At 36.5% G+C, this 26,233-nt stretch overlaps 1 protein-coding gene across 1 annotated transcript in view; it reads left to right on the forward strand.

The window, feature by feature from the left end:
* Positions 1–26,233, forward strand: part of Mapk1 (mitogen-activated protein kinase 1) — an 87,972-nt gene that overhangs the window by 40,246 nt on the left and 21,493 nt on the right. Inside the window, exons 2-6 of the mRNA XM_015500345.2 lie at positions 4,226–4,408; positions 6,233–6,422; positions 16,729–16,845; positions 20,730–20,844; positions 21,101–21,232. Coding sequence (XP_015355831.1) covers positions 4,226–4,408; positions 6,233–6,422; positions 16,729–16,845; positions 20,730–20,844; positions 21,101–21,232 — 737 coding nt within the window. The remainder of the gene's footprint in view (positions 1–4,225; positions 4,409–6,232; positions 6,423–16,728; positions 16,846–20,729; positions 20,845–21,100; positions 21,233–26,233) is intronic.

Raw genomic sequence — 26,233 nt, forward strand, 5'->3', positions numbered from 1 at the left:
TTTTTTTTTTTTTTTTTTTTTTTTTTTGTCTTTAGGATTTTCTACATATAAGATCATGTCTGCGAGATAATTTAAAAATTTCTTTCCAACTTAGTTGCCTTTTATCTCTTTTTCTTACCTAAATTTTGTGGCTTACAGTCCTAGTACTACATTGAATACAAGAATTGGGAGCATTCAGCCCTTATCTTGTTCTTGACTTTAAGGAAAAACTTTTCACTGTCAAGTATGTTAGCTGTGAGCTAACATATTTGATCTTTAGCTGTGAGCTTGTTATATATGGTCTACATTTTGCTGAGGTATATTCCTTCAATACGTAATTTTGTGGGGAGAGTAGCAGGGATTAAACTCAGGGGCACTCCACCACTGAGCCACATCCCCAACCCTACTTTGTATTTTATTTAGAGACAGGGTCTCACTGAGTTACTTAGCACCTTGCTTTTGCTGAAGCTGGCTTTAACTCAGGATCCTCCTGTCTCAGCCTCCCAAGTAGCTAGGATTACAGGCATGCACCACCGCACCCAGTTTGTGTACATAATTTGATGAGAGTTTTTATCATGTGAAGGATGTTGAATTGAATTAGCTTATTTTTTTAAGACTGGGTAATATCCATTATATATATATATACTACATTTTTTTTTTTTTTTAAAGATAGAGTGAGAGAGGGAGGGAGGGAGAGAGAGAGAGAGAATTTTTAATATTTATTTTTTAGTTCTCGGCGGACACAACATCTTTGTTTGTATGTGGTGCTGAGGATCGAACCCGGGCCGCACGCATGCCAGGCGAGCGCGCTACCGCTTGAGCCACATCCCCAGCCCCTATACTACATTTTTAATCCATTCATTGGCCAGTAGATATTTGGGCTGCTTTTACATCTAGGCTACTGTGCTTGATGCTGCCATCAACATGGGTATGTCATTATCTCTTGGAAATCCTGTTTTGAATTACTTTGGGTATATATATCCAGAAGTGAAATTACTAGATTATAATGCAATTCTATTTTTAATTAAAAAAAATTTAGCTGGAGATGGGCACAATACTTTTATTTATTTGTGGTGCTAAGGATCGAATCCAGTGCCTCACACATGCAAGGCAAGTGCTCTACCACTGAGCCACAACCCCAGTCCTGTTTTTAATTTTTTGAGGTAGCTTCATACTATGTTGTGCAGTGACTATACCATTTTATATTCCATGAACAGCGCATAGGGTTCCAAGTTTTCCCCATCCTTGTCAGTACTTGGTATGTTCTGTTTTTCTCAATAGTGAAAATCCTGGTAATTGTGAGGTATTAACTCATTATGGTTTTGATTTTGTATGCTTCTTGGCCATTTGTGCCTTTTTTTTTTTTTTTTTTTCCAGAAATGTGTATTCAATGTGATCCCTTATTTTTAGTGTTTCTTTTTTAATGAACTGTTCTTGGATTCTTATGATAAATATTACTTGGTCATAATATTTTTTTTTAATCACTAGTATTGGAGATTGAACATAAGAATGCTCTACCACTGAGCTATATCTCAAGCCCTTTGTATTTTTTCATTTTGAGATAGATTCTCACTAAGTTGCCCATGCTGGCCTGAAACTTGTAATCTACCAGGTAGCTAGGATTAGCCTTGCACCACCATGCCCAACTTGGATTATTGTTTTAATGTGTTGTGAAATCACATTTACTCATTTATCTTTTGATGTTCAAGCTTGTGCTTACAGAAAAGATTGATCATTAGTTTTGGTTTTAATTATTTTGCATCTTAATTTATTTAAAGTTTGTTTGCCTTATAGGAATTAGTTAGGAAACTATTTTTTTCTCTTTGGTTGATGAAACTCTTTATTTTCTCAACTATGAACAATTTATTTAACCTTTGAATTTTTTCTTTTTGAAAAGAGCAAGTTTATCAGTTAAAAGGAAAAATATAAGTATCCTGAATTTAATCCATCCCCAAAACTCTATAATCACAAATCAGATTACAATCCCAAGCTGCAACTATAAATTGTTTAAAAGACATACATTTTGGGGCTGGGATTATGGCTCAGGGGTAGAGCACTCGCCTAGCATGGGCAGGATCCAGGTTCGATCCTCAGCACTACATAAAAATAAAGGCATTGTGTTGTGTCCATCTACACCTAAAAATAAATAAATATTTAAAAATAGAATAAAAGACATACATTTAAATTACAGAACTGTAGTGTGTTTTTAGTTGGGGAGAAGAGGGAGATGAGCAGAGATCCCAGGGAACAAAAACAATATTGGCTCTATCAAATTAATTTTTAAACACCCACTATTAAGAGGCACTGAAAAGTCCACCGTAAAAGATATGCCAATGAAGTATGTTTGCCAAGTATCAGAACAGTAAAATATATAAAACAAAACAGAGACACCCAAAGAGAGATAGCAAATGTTGAGTTGTTAATGGCTGGGGTTGTGGCTCAAGGGGTAGAGCATGCTTGAGGCACTGGGTTCAATCCTCAGCACCACATAAAAATAAAATTAAGGTATTGTGTCCACCTACAACTAAAAATACATTTTTTAAAAAAGAATGTAACCTCTTTGTGATCAGTACTGTGATGATTGTATTAACCAAAAACTCAGCAAAAAGAAAATGGGGAGAGCATCAGAAACAGACCACACTCCATGGACAGGGTCACACCTTCTTTTGAAGTAGGAATGGCCTTCTAACTTAAAAGATGTCAGTTACAGAGTTGGGGTTGTAGTTCAGTGGCAGAGCACTTACCTAGCACATGAGAGGCCATGGGTTCAATCCTCAGCACCACATAAAAAATAAATTAATAAAATAAAGCTATGGGAAAAAAAAGTTACCTTATTAAAAAAAAAAAAAGATGTCAGTTATTTCATCACTGAATGTTCATGCAAAAAGAGCACACTGACCTGAAATCTTGTTGAATTATCATGTAAAGCAAATGTGTGATTTGGCTACTGTTTAGTAAAACTAGAAATTTATTAAGTTGAGTTGAAATCAAGTGTTTCACATCTTTTTAAATTATTTCTTCATTCATTCATTTTTGCAGTATGAAAGATGGAACCCCAGGGCTTCATTCCTACCACTGAGTCCTTTATTAATCTCTCTCTTTTGTTGAAGGTGTGGTCTTTATGAGATTTGCATTACCAAAAATGTTTTCTTTCCTAAAAATATGTATTCCCAATATTGAGTGAGCTTGCTTAAACTACACATCCAAGTAGTGATTTTTCTATTTAAGGAAATATATTTCACTTCAGAATATTTAGGAACAGTGTAAAGTATATTAATGATATTGTGAGATCATTGAAGCTGAATAAGTCAAGTTCCCTCCTAGAGCATAGTCTTATGGTAGATTCAGACAAATGCAGTGATTCTTAAAAGAGATTGATAAATATCATTATAGAAGCACAGACTTTAGTCGAATAGTTGTTTTACTTGCCCTTACCCTGAGGAAACAAGAAACAGGGTTTTATTGCCTATAAATATTACTTCATTGCTTTGGTCAATAGGCCAGATATTGATATTTATTACTATAAAAAACTTTTATAGAAAATATCTCAATAGAATGTTGATTATGAAGATATAATACTCAAGGTTTAAATTCATCATGAAATTTTTATTTTTGCTTCTGCTTGGAATTAATATGAAGTTGGATCTTAATTGGGCCCTGTGTTTTGGCTATGAAAATATTTGTTGAAGTCTATTTTACAGGTTTTGTTGTAAAACTATCCCAACCTCCTGGTTCCGTTTCTTGGGAACAGAAAAGAAATATGTCATTTTGCAATTAAGAGAAAAAGTATTGATAAAGAAGTAATCAAGGCATTTTCTTGGTTTGTTTTTATTAGGGGTTGAATAAATATGTAGTTGATCATTTGAATTTCTGCTGAGTCAGAGGAATTTACTACAACAGTAAGCTCTTGTTTTGGAGGCAGAAGTGATTACTCTGATCAGAATGCAGTTGCTGTCTAAGACAGTGGGAAAATGATTTTTGTATATCTGGCATAAACCCATGTTTTGGGTTTATGAAAATGGGCATCCACCTAGTGAACAGGGCTGAATCCTCTGTTAAGTTTGAATCCTCTGTTATTTTTTGTCATATTCTGTCAGTATATTTTCTCCCTACTTTGAGACCTTTTTTTGGATAACAGATATTTACACCGAATGATAAAATTTTAATATTTTACCAATTTGTATTCTTTCCACCAAGAGATTGGACTGTTGTTAATGCCGTCTCTCCCTCCCCGCTTTTTTTCAAGCTCTGCCTATGATAATATCAACAAAGTTCGAGTAGCTATCAAGAAAATCAGTCCTTTTGAGCACCAGACCTACTGCCAGAGAACCCTGAGGGAGATAAAAATCTTACTGCGCTTCAGACATGAGAACATCATTGGCATCAATGATATTATTCGAGCACCAACCATTGAGCAGATGAAAGATGTGTATCCTTTTCTGGCTGTTAACTGACTCTACTGCTTAATCATCTTATTGAGTAAAATATAACTTGAAATTCGCTAGATTTATCAGAGCAAAGGAAAAATATATAAAGCACATTTAAGAGGAGATTGTAATCTACTTGCTATTTACCATAATGCTTGCATGATTTAATTTTTTTTTCTCTGACTGATTTTATCTTTTGTCAGTAATTAATTTTAGTATCTCTTAGGTAAGTTTAATGTTTTCTTTGTTGGTTTCAGTAAAGACTTTCTTTAAATGTAGTTATGGAAAGTATTGGTTAATATAATTTCCAGTCATGTGTTTTCTGTTCAATGGATGGTTTGTTATCGTGGTAAAAAAAGGAAAGGAAAAATCAGTCAAGAAAGAGGGTTCACCAGATATCGACCTAAGTCAAATCGGTACTGTCCTGATCTTCAGCAGTGTCATCGCTCCTCTTTAGGTCTCCATTTCCTTATTTTTAAAGTGAAGTAACTGGACCTCATGATCTTTAAGGCCAACTCCACCTGAAATTAATGTGAATAACTAGGACTAACATTAGAAATCTGGATTAAGGCCAAGTGTGGTGACACATGACTATAATCCTAGCAGCTTGGAGACTGAGGCAGGAGGATCACAAGTTTGAGGCCAGCCTCAGCAATTTAGCAAAGGCCTTAAACAACTTAGTGAGACCTTGTCTTAAAATAAAAAGGACTAGGGATTTAGTTCAGTGGTAAAGTGCCTCTGAATTCAGTCCCCAGTGCCAAAAAAAAAATCTGGATTAAGCAAGATTACATATGAAAGAGGCATTAAGCATGCTAAAGGCTACTATAATATTCCTACCAATTTGTCCAATTTGTGATTTACTCCTCCTTGGAACTGCATTTTACTGTTTCTAGGGGGCTCTTTACATTTTTAAATAGCTCTGTTAATAAGGTGTAGTGATATTTTAAGTGAAATGCCTCCCATTGCTACCATCTGTAGGTCCTACTTTATTTTTCTTTCACCCTGAAAACAACCTTGCAGATGACAAGTTTTTACGTCCTGTGTCTTGAGTCCCATGTAGGTCTCATCTAACATGAATATGGGAAACAGAAGTATTTATGCAGAAATGAATTTTTTAATACAAAAATGAAATATTATGGTAAAGTTAAACAAAGGTTTCTGTAATTTCTGTAAGAAAAAAGGTAGCCATAGCTGTGCTTAGATATACAGCTAGATAAGAAAGCAAGAGAAGCAAAGCCAGCACACACCCCTTCTAAGCATAACTTCCCTTGGTCTTATTTATTTTTATAGGATCTTAACAGTAATCAAAGAATCAAAAAAAAAATTAAGACTGAGAGGTTTAGTTTCAACATTTTTCTGGAGTTTTATGGTTGGTTTCTGAGGAGATGGGGAGATGGCACAAAGAAAGGAAGAAAAGAATAGTGACATTTATAAGTGGTTGCTGGGCCAAAGAAATGAAGGAGTGTATGATGCTTTTGGCCACCACCTACCCTCTCTAAACTTGAGTGGGGAGTTAATGATGGTAGATAATTTAGAGAACAAGGGAGTTGAGACTTAGATTAGCCAATATTTCAGTTTCAGGTCTTAGGGTCTACAATCAGCCACATTATACAGGTATAATGCCTGTTTCCCACAGGACCTAGTCAGGGAGTTAACTATTTCAGATTTCTTCCAGAAAGGTACACTAAATTTTCTTCATTTTTCTCCTTTCCCTTGAAAACCTTATGGGCTATTTGGGAAGAGAACTGAGAGAGGGTGAATTTTGTTGTTAATGTTTTGTTAAGTTTGACCAGCTATTTGGTATTTACTTTAACCTGTCCAAACAGATATATAGTACAGGACCTCATGGAAACAGATCTTTACAAGCTCTTGAAGACACAACACCTCAGCAACGACCATATCTGCTATTTTCTTTACCAGATCCTCAGAGGATTAAAGTATATCCATTCAGCTAATGTTTTGCACCGTGACCTCAAGCCTTCCAATCTGCTGCTCAACACCACTTGTGATCTCAAGGTCAGCCAGGTTATTTATTTTTAGGGTGATATATATTTTGGGGGGACTCTTTCATATTTAAGATTATTTCAGAAAACACTTAGCAAAAACTTAGCAAAAAATGCAAGTAAAAGGTGCCAGTCATCATCATCTCTATTCCATTCTTTCTTCCATTCCAGAGATAATAAACTATTAACAAATTGGTGTATTTTCTTCCAGCATTTTTTGTGTTCTCTTATTATGTGTGCATTTTAGTATTTTTTATGTGCAAATAGTTATTGTATTATATGTTAAGTTTTTAAATTGTTTCATTCGTGATCTTTTCGTTCAAGCTTTCTATAAGAAACTCTCAGAAATCAGTAGACAACTTAACCTTACTATCTTCTGTCCTCAGTAAGACCTTCCATAGAAGGAATCTTTTATAGTTTTCAAATTTATATTGAAGATATGCACTGAAATTTATACCGAAGATATATACTGAAGATATACTGAAGATTAATAGATGGCAGAGAAATAAAAAGGGAGATCTACAGATGTCTTCAGTTGTAATGAAAGAATGGAAATTCACATTAATAATATTAAGATGCAGTATTCCCCACATTGATCTACAGATTCAGTTCTGTCCCTATCAAATACCCAGCACACAGTGTTTTTGGTTTGGGGGGTTTTGTTTGTTTAATAAATTGATGGACGAATTCTAAAATTCATGTAGAAATTCAGGAGGCCAAACAGTCTTACAAAGTTAGAAGACTTGCACTTTCTGAAGACTCAAACTTTTTTAAAAAAAAAAATTTATATATAGTTGTAGATGGACAGCATGCCTTTATTTTATTTATTTTTTTATGTGGTGCTGAGGATCAAACCCAGTGCCTCACACATGCTAGGCGAGTACTCTACCGCTGAGCTACTGCCCCAGCCCCAAGACTCACCCTTTTTGATTTCAAAATTTAATACAAAGTTATGGTAATTAAGATAGTGTGGTACTGGCCAAAGGATAGACAGAGTAGAATTGATAGTCAATAAATAAATCCCATGTGTCTGTGGTCAGCTGATTTTTGACAAGGATATGAAGACCTCTCAGTAGGGAAAGAATAATCTTTTCAACAGATCATGCTGGGACATCTGGATAGACACATCAGAAGAGTGAGATTGGATGCTTCCTTTGTACCTGTACAAAAATGAACTCACAAACAGATCAGAGACCTAAATTTAAGAACTAAAACATGTAATACTGTTAGAAAACACATGAAAAAATCTTTTTGATCTTGTGTTAGAGCTTCTTAGACATGACACCAAAAGCATAAACAACAAAAGAGAAAAACATTGGATTCCATTAAGTTGTGAAGCTTGACCTACAAAGTAATTCATCAAGAAAGTAAAATGACCTGAAAAATAAGAGATACCATATACCTAATAAGGGACTTATAACTAGAATATAGTCAACCCCTGTATATTGTAGGTTCAGCAACCATAGGTTCTGCAGCCATGGATTTAACCAACTGTAAATAGAAAATATTCAGAGAATAAAACACATCTGTACTTACATCAGCAAACTTTTTATCATTTCCCAAGCAATATAGTGTAACAACTGTTCAGTGTTTATATAGCATTTACATCATGTTAGATATTGTAAGTAATCTAGAGGGTAAAGTACATGGGATGATATTTGTATGTTGTATGCAAATATTATGCCATTTTATGTAAGAGATTTGATGAGCATGTGTTGGTTTTTGGTATCCTTGGGGTCCTAGATCCAATCACATACCAGATACCTAGGGATGACTATATATGAAGAATTCTTACAGTTCGATGATAAAAAGATAAATATCCAAATTGAAAAATGGGGAAAAGATCCTAATAGTCCTTCCTCTGAAAAAGATATTTAAATGCACAATAAGAATATAAAAAGATGCCTAACATCATTAATAGGAAAACATGCAACCAAAATCACAGATATCATTTAACACACATTAGGATGGCTATGATCAAAACAGAAAATAACAAGTATTGGCAAGGATTTTACTCCTAAGTATATACCTGTCTCCAAAAACATTTGTTCGCCAATGTTCATGGCAATATTCCCTGTAGCCAAGAAGTGGAAATAATCCAGATGCCCAGTTAATAAAGGATTAATAAAATGTGATAGATCCATAACAATGAACTGCAAAGGAGTTAAGTACTGGTAATGCTACAACATTGATGAATCTTTCTTTTTTTTTTTAATTTTTATTGTTGGTTGTTCAAAACATTACATAGTTCTTGATGTATCATATTTCACATTTTGATTCAAGTGGGTTATGAACTCCCATTTTTACCCCGTATACAGATTGCAGAATCACATCGGTTACACATCCACTGATTTACATACTGCCATACTAGTGTCTGTTGTATTCTGCTGCCTTTCCTATCCTCTACTATCCCCCCTCCCCTCCCCTCCCCTCTTCTCTCTCTACCCCATCTACTGTAATTCATTTCTCCCCCTTGTTTTTTTTTTTTCCCTTTCCCCTCACTTCCTCTTGTATGTAATTTTGTATAACCCTGAGGGTCTCCTTCCATTTCCATGCAATTTCCCTTCTCTCTCTCTTTCCCTCCCACCTCTCATCCCTGTTTAATGTTAATCTTCTTCTCATGCTCTTCGTCCCTACTCTGTTCTTAGTTACTCTCCTTATATCAAAGAAGACATTTGGCATTTGTTTTTTAGGGATTGGCTAGCTTCACTTAGCATAATCTGCTCTAATGCCATCCATTTCCCTGCAAATTCTATGATTTTGTCATTTTTTAATGCAGAGTAATACTCCATTGTGTATAAATGCCACATTTTTTTTATCCATTCGTCTATTGAAGGGCATCTAGGTTGGTTCCACAGTCTTGCTATTGTGAATTGTGCTGCTATGAACATCGATGTAGCAGTGTCCCTGTAGCATGCTCTTTTTAGGTCTTTAGGGAATAGACCGAGAAGGGGAATAGCTGGGTCAAATGGTGGCTCCATTCCCAGCTTTCCAAGAAATCTCCATACTGCTTTCCAAATTGGCTGCACCAATTTGCAGTCCCACCAGCAATGTACAAGTGTACCCTTTTCCCCACATCCTCGCCAGCACTTGTTGTTGTTTGACTTCATAATGGCTGCCAATCTTACTGGAGTGAGATGGTATCTTAGGGTGGTTTTGATTTGCATTTCTCTGACTGCTAGAGATGGTGAGCATTTTTTCATGTACTTGTTGATTGATTGTATGTCCTCCTCTGAGAAGTGTCTGTTTTGAGTTCTTTGTATACTCTGGATATTAGGGCTCTATCTGAAGTGTGAGGAGTAAAGATTTGTTCCCAGGATGTAGGCTCCCTATTTACCTCTCTTATTGTTTCTTTTGCTGAGAAAAAACTTTTTAGTTTGAGTAAGTCCCATTTGTTGATTCTAGTTGATGAATCTTTCAAACATTAAGGAAAATATCTAAGAAGTATACATGTAGATATCATTTTCTGGATTTCTGTCTAGTAGACATTCCTGTGTAAAGCTATGTTGGATCAGGGAGATAAGTATCTGCTCCTAAAATCTGAAAACTGATAAATCAGAAATCTGATAAACAGATCATTGTAATAATGTTATAACTGAGATAAAGGGGCTGGTGTTGTGGCTCAGCTGTAGAGCACTTGCCTCAAATGTGTGAGGCTCTGGGTTCGATCCTCAGCACCACATATAAATAAATAAACAAAAGTATTGTGTTCATTTACAACTGAAAAAAGGGTTTTAAAAAAAATAACTGAGATATAGAAAAGAGTTGTGTACAAATGCAAAGGAGAGAGATAACCAGTTCTGGTTCAATCTATGAGAGGTGCCAGGAAGAAGGTGGTATCCATGTCAGACCTCTGAGAATGGGTAGACTTTCAGTAGCTGGGTGGCCATATTGGGAATAGGATATTGTAGGCAGAAGGAATGATGGAAATAAAAAGTAAGGAATGAGTACATAAAACACTAAATCCTCTTCTGTGTGCTTGCAGCATTAAATGAATAATAGGGAATTAGTCATTGGCTCTAGGGTGGAGAGGTTGGGTAGAAGTACGTTACAGAGAGCCTTCTGTAACTATCTAAGAAAGGCAGTGGGGACCTAATGCAGCAGCACACACCTATAATCCCAAAGACTCAGGAGGCTGAGTCTAGAGGGTCACAAGTTTGAAGCATCCTAGTCAATTTCTTGAGACTGCCTCAAAATAAAAAAATGAAAAGAACTGGGGAGGTAGTTCAGTGGTAGAGCACCCCTGGGTTCAATTTGAAGAAAGGAAAAAAAAAAAAAAAAGGCAGTGGGTTCCATAGTCAGACAGTTGGCTTATACACTGTCAAGGGATATTTGAAACCGAGTGCCCCACATTCAGTGAGATGTGGAGATTAAAAGTTGGACCATTGCCTCTTAGAATCCTGATATGGATTCTTAGACTTTCCACATGGGGTATAACTGTTTCCTTCTTTCTGAATCTGTGCACCTAAAAGCCAGTGAGTACAATAAGATTGAAGCTGCTTTTAGGAATGGTGTACTTCTTTAGCTCTTAGAGATTTTTGTTTGGAAAGTTGCAATGAGTATTTCCCAGTTGTTTTGTTTTCCCTTTAAATGTCTGACAGAACCCTACTATAACAGAATATTTTGAGTTTTGGAGATACATTCTCAGTTCTTTAGTATATAATATTTCTGGAAATAGTTTGCTCTTAATTTTGCTTGAAAATGCTCATCCTTAAGAATAAAACAAACAGAACGAGACTACTTTCTTTATTATCTCTCACTGTGAATGGACTTGTCCTTACCTAGCTAGAGCCATTTTATTCACCTACTCACCAAAACTTGTACCCACACTGATAAATGAGTTGGTCATCCTCATAAAAAAACAGGCATTATTTTCAAAACTGAATTTAACACAGAGAGTCAGAAACCCAAGAAAGTATTTTATATATTTAAATTAGTACAATTTACTTGAATGTTTAAAGTGTGCATATGGAGTTTGTATCATGGATATAAATATTCAGGAGAGCATTGTACTCCAAAGATGACTGTAATGCCCATCTCTCAAGCCCCTATGCCTTACCTAACTTATTATTTTTGGTCCTTTAGAATTTCTTAGCAGACAGTAATGTCATTTCTTCCTTTATCCATTAATGTCAGTGTTACTAAAGTGTTTCCTACTCTTCAACTCTCAAGGTATCAACTATTCTTAGTGACTTAAACCTTAAACTTTTGACTGATACCAGACAAGGTCAATAGCAGTAAGTTTTCTTTTTGGTTTCTGTAAACACTTTGCATTTATTATCTGAAGCCCTGAGGTCCAGCAGATGTTGACATTTTAGAATTCTCTGGGAGCCTTACTTATAGACCTTTTATTTCTCAGGGCCACAAAAACATAAATTAGAGACCTTAATTGGAGGTTCTTAGCATATTTTTAGTGTGACTACCAGGGAAATGTGCTATATTGATTGCACTCATTGTTTACTAGGCTGACCACACAGAAATCCCAATAGAAGTCATTGCAGCCCTTGTGATTCTGGATGTACCTATAAAGGAGTATTCTGGAGGATACAAAATGAAACATGTCTTTGGGGCTTACTTTGTTTCATGAAATTTTATTTTACACAGTCCAAAAAGTAGCCAGATAGAAGTCCTAATATTTATAGGTCATTTTATGTTTCTTATACCATATCTTATTACTATTTTATTTTGTAGTCTTAGCAGTTAGTCATTAATGCAATGTAAATTTGGTTAGTCTTTGGTGTTGTCATATTAAGATAACTTGAGAGGGAGAAAAAAATGACATGAACTTTCCATTGATGACCAGGAAGGAAGTTATAAAATCTTCAAGAGTCATAAATCCCACAACTCCTTTATTTTTAAAAATATATCCAGTGACATGGGAAACCTGCTTGTTCCTTGTCCTAAGTATAGGAGATACAAATGATAAAAATATGGTTCCCCTTACACCAGCTCACTTCTCTGAAGAATTGAACATTTCTCCTTTTTTTCCAATGGGAAACTAGATTCTGTGTATCAGGGTAAACCCCTGTTGAACCACAGACCTTTTAAAAGAATACCAGCTAATAAATGCAGGGGAATAATAAAATTAGAAACATCTCCATTTTGCAACCCCCAATGAAACAATTGACTGTATATCATTACCTTATTTTACTCTAGTCCCCAGGTGGGCTGTTACAACCTTTTCTACTAGACCCCTCTTCACCTTTCACCTATAGCATATCCAGATCTTTAGTCTACTATTAATTTACTATCTACATGCTCCATTCCCCACCAAACTGCTGTACCTTTCCCCTACCCCACTGGGGACTTAATGTTTCATGATCTCACTTAATGGCTTTCAGACCAGATTTCTTGGGGAAAAGAGACAGGGAAAAGCAATTACACATTTGGTTTAAATTTTAAAGAAATAGATATATAATTACATCATTCAGAGTGTTAGAGTATGTTGTTTGCCTAGTGAGGATTTTTAATTCCACTTTTTTATTTTTTCCTTCTTCCTTAATATTGCCACATTTAAAATATAATTTTATTATCATTGTGATATTATAAGCCCTGATGTTTTTAAAAGATATAGTGATTTATATATTATGAAAAATAGTCATTACTAGAATCTCTGCACATTAATCCACCTAGGTTGTGCTTCTCAAAAACATTTCAGGTGAGGCATTTTTTTCATCAAATGTTGGATGTTCACTATGTGTAGCAGGAATAAAAAGTAAATTAAGTACTGCTATTTTCTAGGGACTTACATACTAATGGGAAAAACAGACACTTAACACAGTTGTTTATTATGGATTGTGATAGTATACTTATAGTATAACTCTAACCAAATAGTATGGGAGTTCATAAAATTAAGCAGTTAATTCTTGGTGGTGGTTTTAATTCCTAGGAAACTCCTCAGAAGAGTTTTGATGTAGGTATTTAACTTACTGGAATGGCATGGATAGGGCCCACAGGTGAGATGATATTGCTTAGCCAAGGAAAGGGAAATAGGTGTCAAGTAAATTAGAATCAAAAGTAATGGTGAGAGATAAAAACAATGTGGAAGTTAGGTTGGTGAGAGTTTGAGAGTAGTCTAAAAGTTTTGCTTGAAGAGTTTGGTCTTTGGGCAAGAGTTGTACCTCAGTGGTAAAGCACTTTCCTAGCACATGTGAGGCACTGGGTTTGATCTCAGAACTGCATAAAAATAAATAAAATAAAGGTATTGTGTCCATCTACAACTATTTTTTCTTAAAAGAGAGTTTGGTCTTTATTCAAGCCAAAGGCATGACTTATTTAGAAATAACACTTAATATGAATTTTTATCTAAATCTATACAAACTAACTACAATAGCAGTTGAGATGTAGGAGAAGCAGCCAGTTCAAGAGATGTTTTGGAGAATTCTACCCTACCTTGCCCCCTCTCTGCCCCTCAAACATGCCCAGCTGGTTCTTCTCTAGGACCTCGTTCTGGCTTTCCCAGGTCTCCTCAGGGAAGCATCTCTGCAGTATTCTAGAATCATTTTATATGTATCTTCATTAGGGAGTGCCTGTCTCATTAACTCAGCACAGTACCACTGTAGTTACTCTTGCTCTATGACAAATCACCCCAAAACATAGTGACCTAAAAGAGCAATGATCATATATTGCCTCATGGTTTTCTGTAGGTCCAGAATTCAGTCAAGGGGCAGCCCAGGGATGCCTGGTTTCTCTCCATTATCTGGGTCTTTGTCAAAAGATAAGATAGGGTGTAAAATCATCAGTTATATGCTTGATGGCAATTGGTGCTGCCTTTTGGCTGGGATGTCTATGTGTAGCCAGGCTTCCTCTTGTGGGTAGAGGGTTCCAAGTACCACAAGAGGATCAAGTAGAAGCCATATGTCAGTTTATAATGTAGAATACTTTCACTGTATTCTATTGGTTCAGGTGCTTAGAGGTTCACTCAGATTCACAAGAAGAGGAGATAGACCCGACATCTTGAAACAGGTTCAACCAAAGAGCTTAGAAGAAAAGCATAGGGAAAACTGGGATATAATTCAGTGGTAGAGTGCTTGCCTAACATGCATGAAGCCCTAGGTACTGCATAAAAACAAAGAGGAGAAAGAAATACAGTGGGGTGGGTTATATTGGCAAGGCAGTCTCTCTCTCTCTCTCTCACTCTCTCTCTCTCTCTCTCTCTCAAACACACACACACACACACACACACAGTTACTCATAGCATTCATTATCCTTGTCTTCATAGATATTAAAGAATCTTAACAAGCCTTCTAAAATACAACTTCCATATTTCCAAAGTCCTAGAGGAATTTAGAAACATGCACTTTAGTACTTAACATTATTGATCTGCGGATTTCATACATTTTTTTAATCTATGTGGGATTTGTTATGTGATTTGAGAGAAACTGGATCACACATACATTAAAAAGTTCAAGCCAGGGCTGGGGTTCTGGCTCAGTGGTGGAGCACTCACCTAGCATGCATGAAGCACTGGGTTCTATCCTCAGCACCACATAGAAATATTGTGTCCACCTAAAAATAAAAAAGTTCAAACCACAGAACTAGGATGAATTAGCAATAGTCCAACATGGCAAATGAAGACTCAGCACTCTTCAGACATGGAAGAAATCAGTCATTCATTACTTCTGTTTGTTGGTTCATGTTGCTAGTGAGTGTTGTACTGGAAAAACTTCCTGCAGTTTGCTTCAGAGGAATTGGTAGAAAAGGCTCAAAAGAAAAATGAGATTTAGATATATTGAAAGCCTTCAGATGGTCAAGCAGAATTGAGAATTCAAATATGTTCCCTCTCAAGAGCTTATGACTGAGGCTAGGATGTAGCTCAGTAGTAGAGCACTTACCTAGCATGTACAAGGCCTTGTGAAAGCTCACGGCTGTTCCTCAGCTAGATCTCCTTGAGAGGCCTATGACTATTGATGAGTCTAATATCATTGGCAAGGAGGCCATCTCTGAGAAGAGAGTCCCAGGATTTACATTGAAGTTTACATAGATTGCAAGAATGCAGTGACTGGAGTTGATCAGAACTACAGAAGACAATATTTCTCACCACTTTACCAAGTGAGAGTCCATATGGAAAGTAATATGTGGAAGAGTCACTGGGACAGCAGATGTGCTATCTGCTCCTTTTAGTGATGCAGTGACAGTGTGTCAAAGACAGGGAAATTATGCAATTCAAATGGGCATTTCCTTGGATGCTCTAGTTGAAGCAGGCAAGAGAGCCTATTGCTACTACTGACAATGCCAGCCTCCAAGGTGGGATGACCAGAGGAAGATATTTGTGAAGTAGGTGAGATCTTTCCAAATCTTTCAATTATTGAGGCACTCTTTTGTGAGATATCTAAACAGACTGCTATTCTGCTAAACTCCCATGTCCTACAGATGTCTCTTAGATTTGTCCCTTCTTCATTGACCCTATTATCTCTAGCCTGAGTTTGGGCCCTTGTTTCTTAGATGACTGATGTAGTAAGCTTCCATATTAATCTATGTCTTCTAGGCTACCTTCTCCTATACTCTGGCCCATCTTGTTAACTTGTCTCTCCTGTGTCTATGTGTCTCTCTCCTGTGTCTATGTGTGTATCTCCTTCCTCCCTCTCTTTCTCATTAGTTTCCCAGAGGCCAAAGAATTAAAATATCCTGCATTTATGGATAAAATACATTATGTTTATATACATTAGAGTTTGATGAAATAGCTAGTCCCTAGTAACCGCACGGTATTAGATGGCGAGATGATGAAAGTCTAGGAGGTGCTTCTGAGAGTGAGAAGGAAATGAGAAACTGGGTATCTTTTTAAAAAGAAAATAATGTATCTTCCATACATGAAACTTTTGAAGCTTTAGAAACTTAAGACTTTTTAAAGATTTGATTACTTGAAAGGGGAAGGAAGTGAAAAGAATCTTGAGAAATACCAACATTCTTGGACTAAGTAGAAGACTAATAGGAAATGGAACCTAAGATAAGTCCAGTGCTCATTAAAGAGCTCATCACAGGAGCTCTAGTAGTATGGGGCTGAAAAAGGACTCTAGATGGATTTGATGACTACCCAAAACAATTTGTCAAGTACCTAAGCAAAATTGCTGTGTGATAAGCAGATAATGAAATTGACTATTAAAAGGCCCTGTAACCTGTTTCCTAATCTTTAGCACATGGATAGTCATCGCTACTTTTCAGGTTATTGGAAGGATTAGAAAATTCCCAGCAAAGTGTCTGACACAGTATGATAGCAAGTACTTATTATTACTGTTGTCTTTTTTTTTTACTTTTAATGTTATGTTTTGATGTCAAGCTGATTAGAATTTCTAATAATGGCATGTCACTTTTTATCTTAGATCTGCGACTTTGGCCTGGCCCGTGTTGCAGATCCAGATCATGATCACACAGGATTCCTGACAGAGTATGTAGCCACACGTTGGTACAGGGCTCCAGAAATTATGTTGAATTCCAAGGTAAGGACCTGTTTACATAAAAAGAAAATCAGAAGTAAGAGAACTTTCTGAATGTGTGGCTGTAAGCCTCCCTTTCCAGCCTCAACTTGGGTTAATCCTTGTCCTGTCTGACCAGCCCACATAGGCCCAGAGCCAAGGTGCTATCTTAATCTCTTCTTCAGCATTGAATTCCTGGACATTGGAATTTGCCCTCTCCATCTCAGCTGAAGTATTGCTGGCCTGATGAGAGTCAGAGGGTTTCATCTCCAGTCACATTTACCATAAATGGTCTGTGTTCCTCACCTTGATTCATCCTCCTGCAGTCCTTTCTGTGGCAACTTTCACACCTACTGCTGCCAAGGCGCATTCAGGCTGTCTTTTTTCAGAAGTTACGGTAATCTGTATTTCTGTGAACACAGACTAGGGCTGTCCTATAAAAGTCAGATATATCTCTTAATGAAAAATGTCTCCTCAGCAAAATAATAGTATGATTTGTTATTCTTTCCATTTAAGAACTGTCGTGGAGTCTTTCAAAACTATATAGTCCTGCTTCCAAATGAAATATTTCCTCTACATCTCCCAAGTGGCTAGGGAGAGTACATGGAGGTTTTGTACGAACTCTGTTGACAAGGTCTGTCTCTTGGTCATAAGAAATGATTGAATACATTTACAAAAGCCAGAAAAAGTGAGCTGGGGTTGAGGCTCAGCAGTACAGTGCTTGCCTGGCCAGTGTGAGGCTCTGGGTTCGATCCTCAGCACCATATAAAAATGGATAAAATGAAGGTATTGTGTCCAGCCAGAACTAAAGGAATAAATTTTTTTTTAAAAAAGGAAAAAGTGAAATATTCTTATATTTAAATATTCTTAATTCTATTTAGAATTAGGAATCAGTAGGCAAAATTGAGGGCAGCTATGGGAGATTAGGTTCAGTATTTTTAACATATTATCTGCAAATAGTATGTGGAAAAGTTTTCAAAATTGGATAGTATAAATAGATCTGACATACTAGCTATACCTAATATCACAGGATGAGATTCTTAAATAACAAGAAAATATAACATGAAGAAAATAATATGGGCTGGGGATGTGGCTCAAGCGGTAGCGCGCTCACCTGGCATGCGTGCGGCCCGGGTTCGATCCTCAACACCACATACAAACAAAGATGTTGTGTCCACCGAAAACTAAAATAAATAAATATTTAAAAAAAAAAAAAAAGAAAAAAAAGAAAATAATATGAATTCATATTGGGCATTGTGTCTAAGGCCCAGCAACCAGAAATAGTCCTGAGAGGCTTAGGAAATGAACAGGTCTAATTAGCTTGTGGGCTCCATTGTCTTCCTCCATTCTTTATGTGTAGAGATAAGCTATTAAGTGCTTTTGTGAGGAAATGGAATTTGTTTCCAGCAGATATTCTTGATATCCTACATTTTTTCATTATAAAAGCAAAATTCCACTAAAAGAAATTGTATCATAATGAAGGATTTGGTGTAACAGGTGTTCCAAAGAAGAAAATACTGTTGATTCTCTTGTAACTCTGTATTACAAATAATCCCACACACAGGTTCGTTCTTTGATGGGCCACATGACAGCCATTCCAGACAAGGATCATTGGTATGCAGTGTACATTGCTGGTTGTAAAAGACAACCAGTGTGGTAGATCTTTATCATGGTGGCTTCTTGATCTTGAGTGTCCTGTACTGCCTTCATTTTTCAGTTACCATCCATGGGGAAGTAGCCAAAAATGGTAGGGTTAGCTCTGTGTTCTTCCAAATGCCCAACACTCCCTTCTACTTGCAGAATTACTACAGTGAAAACTGTAAAATCTTTATTTGCAGCATCTCTAGCCCCTGGGAATGTTCCTTCTAGCGGTGTATTCACTTTTTTCTTTTCATTAACTTAAAAAATATTCAAACATATTTTTAAAAATTGAAAGTACATTGAATACCTGTGTACCCTTTACTTTGATCTACCATCTTAACATCTTGCCATCTGTTTTTTTTTAAATATCTGAGCTTGCAACAACTAAACATCTTGCCATCTTCTTCTCTCCCTCCCTCTCTTTTCTTTCTCACTCCTCTCCCTTCTTTTTGACATGCCATCTGACACTTCACCAACACCTTATTTCCATACCATTTGGGGCATTATTAATACCCCTAAAAATGGAATGCTCTTCCCCACAGCCATGATACTTTAGCATATCTAAGATACCAACATTAATTCAGTGTCATTTTTTTGAAGAATGAAGATCAATTATTTTGCAGAATGCTGTGCAGTTTTGGGTCCTGGATTTTGGGCACAAATACCACAGAAGCAATGTTGTATTCTAAGTGCCTAGTATCAGAAGGCACAGCTGGTTTGTGCCAAATAATTGGTAATGGTCACATTGCTCTTTTGATTAAGATGGTATCCTCCAGGTCTCCACAATCAGATTATCATTACCCTCTTTATAATAATAGTTTGTGGGGAAATACTTTGTTTAAAGTTGTCGTCGTCTTCTTCTTTCTTCTACCTTTATTTTGCTTATTTTTTTTTAAATGGTGCTAGGGATCGAATCCAGTGCCTCACATGTGCTAGGCAAGCACTTTACCACTGGGCCACAACTCCAGCCCTAAAGTTGTCTTCTTTATCAGACTTGAACCTGGTATTCTTATCATTCATTGATGATTTTATAACTCTATTATTTTGTTTTAGTTATCTCCATTTATTTATTCTATGATTTATTATCCATCTCTATCGTTAAATGTTTTTGTTCCAGATTTGGCAGGTAAGAGCTGCTTTTGACATTCCCACTAGCATCAGGTACTTCCTTGCTTTCTGGCATTAGATGCTCTGGGGTCACCTTGTACTTTGCCCTGCCCCAGACCTGGAGCAGCCATTTCTCCCTTTTTTAGCTATTTATTTTTTTGTGTGTACTTTCAATATTTACCTTTGTTACATTTGGCCCAAAGCAAAAACTATTATAGATTATAATAATTTTAGACTTATTTTAAAATTCAGACCCATCTTATCATAGCTATAAATCTTATCACTGTTTTTTTATTTGATTTTCCAAAAAGATTTCATTCTTAACCTAAATTTTCAACTGTTTGACTTAATTTTTTTTCTATTATTATTTCTACAGTTCTCCTACTTATCACCAGAGGCAACTTTTTCTTTTCATAAAATTCAGCTTTCATTCCTTGGAACTTTTTGTTGTTGTTGTTGTTTGATGCTATTATGATTTAGACAGAATTCATCCATGACTTTGAATAGACTTCCTTTAAGAGAAATTTTATAATTCAGAAAGGAGATGAGAATATTGGAGGCAGCACACTCTTTTTTCCCCCAGAGATCACAGTTTTTCAACCTGATGTTTTTGTTTTTGTTTTTTCAGTGCTGGGAATCAAACCCAGTGCCTCATGCATGCTAGACAAGCACTATACCACTGAGCTGGACATCCCCTAGTCCTTTCAACATGATGTTTTTTAATACGATTTGCAAGATGGCTAGACATTCTGAGAGTACCGCAATGATCTTTCTTTTGAGTTGACTTCCAGGTTTACAAAAATGAATAGATGGGCCACAAATATCCTAAAACAATAAATGTTATGACTATTTTCTTTTCCAGCTCCCATTATAAAAAATTTTGAATCTGTCAAATATTTTTTTAAAGGACTGATGTATACTTTTGAAATTCCAGTTTAATAATAGTATTATAGAAAAAGAAATTTAAGTGATCTTGGTTGTTTGGCATCTCATAAGAAAGCCAAATTATTATTTGTTTTTTCAGTGTTGTTACTCAATTTTAAAATCAAAGGAGAATCTCAAAACTCTTAACAGCCATGTGCCTGTCACATAGGGAAATCTCAACATGTTGTTTGCAACAGCAGATATCATTCTTAGCCTTTTCTCCCTTTCTGCTGCAGGGCTATACCAAGTCCATTGATATTTGGTCTGTGGGCTGCATCCTGGCAGAGATGCTGTCCAACAGGCCCATCTTTCCAGGGAAACATTATCTCGACCAGCTGAACCACATTCTGGGTAAGGTTCCTGAGCACAGTTTACATCAAAGTCACATCATTAACTGTAAAAGAGTTCTGATAATTGAAACCTATGATAGACATGAGGTTTTTATCTTCTCTGATTTAAAATGTTAAAAATCTTTTTCATTAAGAAAGGTAAGGTTGGTGACGAGAAGACATAAAGTAGTACCAGGGTTCATTCTGTCCCATAGCTGGTGGTGTGCAGTTGTTTGTTTTAATCTTGGTAATTAACAGCTAATTATTTTATCCATTAGGTATTCTTGGATCCCCATCACAGGAAGACCTGAATTGTATAATAAATTTAAAAGCTAGAAACTATTTGCTTTCTCTTCCACACAAAAATAAGGTGCCATGGAACAGGCTGTTCCCCAATGCTGACTCTAAAGGTAAATTTTACTTTGATTGTCTCCCCGCCCCCCAACCCCTGGCTTAACTTCATGTTTGTCTGTCTGTTGTATTTGTTAAAGTGTTAGGTCACTGTCCTAAAAAAATCAGCCTATGGCTCTTGGGTAACTCTTTATTTAAAAAGTGTTTCTTCTCATACTTTATTGCCCACCACTCCTGCCTTGCTGAGATGGAATCCAGGGTCTGAGTCAGGCTAGGCAAGCACTTTGCCACTGAGCTATATCTCCTTTCTGGTTTTCTACCTTTTGGTTTCTCTGCTACTTTTTAATTTTTATTATGTTCACATCTTCAGGGCTCAGAAAGCCTAGGAGCCTACAAAATAAATTACAGTTGAATATCCCTTACCTAAAATGTTTGGGATCAAAAGTATCTGGGATTTGGATTTTTTTGGTGTGTGTATTTGCATAAATATGACAGATATCTTGGAGATGAGACCCACATCTAAACAGAAAATTCATTTATGTTTTAGTACCCCTTATACACACAGCTTGAAGGTAATTTTATACATTATTTTTAGTGCACCTGTACTTTGAGATTTGTCACACGAGATCAGTCAGGTGTGGAATTTTCCACCTGTGGTATCATGTTGGTGTTCAAAATATTTCAGATTTTGGAGTATTTCAAATTTAGGAACAGAGATTTTCAACCTTATAATCTTTTTATCTTCTCATTTGGTTTTGTTTGTTGTTATTGTTAGGGGTTTTTTGGGGGGGGGCAGGGGGGCAGGTTTACTGGGGATTGAACCCAGGGATGTTTTGCCACTGAGCTACATCCCCAGCTCATTTTTATATTTTATGTGAGACAGGGTCTCACTAAATTGCTGAGGCTGGCTTCAAACTTGCAATCCTCCTGCCTCAGCCTCCCAAGCTGCAGGTATTACAGTTGTGTACCACATGATTACCTGACTCTTTTGATAATTTTTAATGTTGGGTAAATTGGAACATAATTTACACAAAGTTCACACTTTTTAGTTGTTCAGGCCTCTGAGTTTAAACAAATATATACTTTTTTTTTTTAAGTTGTAGATGGACACAATTCCTTTATTTTATTTTTATGTCATTCTGAGGATCAAACCCAGTGTCTCACATGTGCTAGGCACGTGCTCTACTACTGAACTAGGACTCTAAGCCCCACCAAACGTATACTTTTAAGTTAACCACTACTGCAATCAATATATGGAATAGTTCCATCATCACTAAAAGTGTCCTGTGCCCTCTTGGGGTCAGTTTTTTCCCCAGTCTCTGGCAGTCACTGATCTGATGTCTATCCCTATAGTTTTGCCTTTTCTGGAATGTCATATTAATAGAATCATAGAGTATGTGGCCTTTTGTCTACATTCGGCTTGAAGCATTTGAGATTTAGAAAGCATTTGAGCATCTCATTATTTATCTTACTCTTCACCAAATGGTGCTGGAACAATTAAAGACGATCATGTGCAAAAAGCAAAACAACAATTAAAAATCCCTAAAATTGGAACTTAGACCTAAATATAAGACCTAACGGGTTTCAGTTCTTACGACTGAAAGGCTCAGGGGTCACTTCAGTTGAACTGGGCTAACTGGGCTGCGCGAAAAAGCCACACAAGAGACACAGATACCTTTTTCTTTGGGGTAGCTGTGACGGCTCCTCTGACCTTAAGGGTCCACAGGAAGAGAGAGCGAGAGCATGTGCTGACCCCTTTTATTGAGGAGAAGCTATTCAAATGAGGCAAGGGGTCAGGTTTCAGGGGGCTGAGTCTATCTTCATGATGTCCACTGTCAACAGGTTGATTGACATCTGGGTAGGCCACACCCAAAGGGACAGTAAGAGAAGAGGACACACATAAGGCACTTCCATGGAAGATTCTATCCTAAACAGGTCAAGGGGTTATATTACAAAGGAACAGGTGAGCATAGCTTCACCAATGGGGCTGTAGCAAGACACACCCATGCACGAGACACCAACCCTCGAACCCAAGAAGGGTGGGGAAAGCTCTGCCACATTTCTGTGACTGAGCGCCTCAGTACCCAGCCGGGGAGTGTGACTCAGTCATGTGTGAGGTTGGTCTCCCACACTAAAACTAGTAATCTTAGAGAAAAAAAATAGGACAGAATCCTCATTACCTTAGTTGAAATTTTCTTAGATTCAATACCCATCTTTTTTTTTTTTTTTTTTTTAAGTAACACATTAGTTTTATCCTTTGTATAATTTAGGGTTGACTTTAATAATCTTAATGTCTTTTATTCTCATTTTACATGTCTCTGGTAAAAATATTAGTTAGCTATTTTTTTTTTTATTTTATACCAGTATAAAAATATGGTAGATAGGTAATGACTCTCCCCATTCTAAGATGCCCATGAATCTGAGTGTGTTTGGTTGCATGGCAGAGGGGAATTACAGATGTAATTAAAAGTAAATCCATTGACTTTGAAACAGGAAGTTATCTTGGATTATATAGGCGGGCACAATATAAGCACAGGTTCTTTTAAGTGTGATAGGAAATCTGAATGATGAACCTGAGATATAGCAGCTTACCAGTACTTTGTTATTTATCTTTCCATATCTACTCTTTCTATATACATATGTGTATTTTTACCTAAAATTTACTTTTAAAAAGTAATTAGTAGGGCTATAGCCAGTGGTACAGTGCTTGCCTAGCAAGCATGCACAAAACTCTAGATTTGATTCCCAGCACCACAAAAATTATTATTATTATTAAAATTAACATTTTTTGTAAAAATTCAGAAAATTATAGGACTGTTTAACTGAGAAGGTAAAAATTATTTTAGAAGCAGCTCTTGAATAGCACTGTTAATAGAATTGTGTTTTGAATACTCTTCCATGTTTAATACATAGATCTGGCTTATCTTTAATGGTTTTGTATTATTTCTATTCAATCTTCAGTTGGATATTTAGCTTTTTCTGATTTATTTTATTTTTTTTTTATACCAGGGATTGAACCCAGTGGGGCTTAATCACCAAGCCACATCCCTAGCCCTTTTTTATATTTTATTGGAGATAGGGCGTTGCCGAGTTGCTTGAGGCCTTGCTAAATTGCTGAGGCTGGATTTGAATTCGGGATTCTCCTGTCTCAGCCTCCCAAGTCACTGGGATTATAAGTGTGTGCCACCGCACTCAGCTTTTTCTAATTTTTGCTATTTTATCTATATGTATGTGTGTGTCTGTATATATATATATCTATATATATATAGATAGATAGATATATACTGTATATATCTATATATATAGTACATATGTATGTGCATGTGTACATATATGTATCAACATATAACAATTGCCTATTTAGATGTTATTTCCTGAGTCACCTTTTTAAAAGGAGGTGCATACCTAACAAAAACTACATAATAAGATTTTCTGATAATAGACCAACTCCAGGCTCCACTTCTTGTTTGTTTCTTCACTCTTCTATTGTCAGTCGTGTTTCATATTAAATTATTTCTGAAGTTTGTTTAGTAGGGTGGGCGTTGCTGGGTATTGAACCCAGGAGTGCTTAAAGCTATATTCCCAGCCCTTTTGTTTTTTATTTTGAGACAGAGTCTTGCTAAATTACTGAGGCAAACTTGCGATCTTTCTGTCTCAGTCTCCTGAGTCACTGGAATTTCTTAAACCACTGCACCCAGGTCTGAGTCTTTTTTTAATGCTTATTTTCCTTAGTTTAAGGTCATGAACTTTGAGATTGGTTCATGAAAGTACAAATTAATACCACTAAAATCTAGGAAATTAATTTTGAGATGTAAGTATTGGATGAATATAATACAGATGCAGGGAAAAGATAGAAATAGAATGAAGAAAATGGAAAAATAGGAGTTAGTGGTACAGAGGAGAACAGTAGAGCATCATATGTTTGGAGCCCAGGCTTTGCAGCCATACCTCCTGGGTTTAATCCACAGCCTAGCCACTTACTAGTTGTGTGACCTTTAGGGAAACTACTCACTCAACTTCTCAGGGCCTTATTTTCTTACTTATAAAATAGAATTAGTAATAGTACCCATGTCAGGATTCTGTGAATGTCCACTCTTCTAGCATTTGTAGGTGTAAAGTTTGAAGATCCTTCCATATATGTAGTTACGAAGAGCGTTCCCTTGTAGGGATGGCCCATAAATGTCCTTAATCAGTCTCATACTGAACATTGAAGTTCACATGACCTATCTGTTGGTGCATGAGCTATCTATTGCTGCATAACAACCACCCCAAAACTCGGGGCTTGAAACAACTGCTATGAGTTTCTTAGACTGGTATAGCTGAGTGGGTCTGCTGACTCCCCTCCAGTAAGGTGGTCCAAGGTGACCTCACCACATCTTGCCATTGGTCTTCTTCCTCACAGTTGTTGTTCTTTCATCCCATAATAAACAAGTCTAGGCTTCTTCTCCTGATAACAAAAATATTCAAGAGCAAGAGCAGAAGCTACAAGGTCTTTTGAGAGCAGGTCCCAGAATAGCAATCTGCCTCACTCAGTGGGTCAGAGTAAATCACATAGGCAAAACAGATTCAAGTGATGGGGAAATAAATATTCCCACTGGTAAGAGAAACTGCAAAGAATTCATGCCACAATTAGCATGCCCTTAAGTTATTTGTAGTTTTATTATAATATTTGAATTTATTCATTTAATAATAAATATGGGTGTCTGTTCTGTGCCATCAAGGTTTCTATGGCCCTAGACATAGAACCAGTAACAAAGAGATAAAGGACTGGTCTGCAGAAAACTGATAGTCCAGATTGTATCAAATATGAAAGTAACTTAAGAAAATGAATGGAAGACCTCAAGGAACTCAAAAGAAAGTCTAGTTAATGATAGTTCACAGAAAGGAATATAAGCCAGGCGTGGTGCTGCACACCTGTAATTTCAACTGCTTAAGAGGCTGAGGCAGGAAGATAGCGAGTTCAAAGCCAGCCTCAGCAAAATTGAGGTGCTATGTAACTCAGTAAGACCCTGTCTGTGTCTCAGTGGTTGAGTGCCCCTGAGTTTGATCCCCAGGACACC

The sequence above is a fragment of the Marmota marmota genome, unplaced genomic scaffold (genome assembly GCF_001458135.2).
Source record: "Marmota marmota marmota unplaced genomic scaffold, marMar, whole genome shotgun sequence".
In the NCBI taxonomy this organism is placed as follows: Eukaryota; Metazoa; Chordata; class Mammalia; order Rodentia; family Sciuridae; genus Marmota; species Marmota marmota.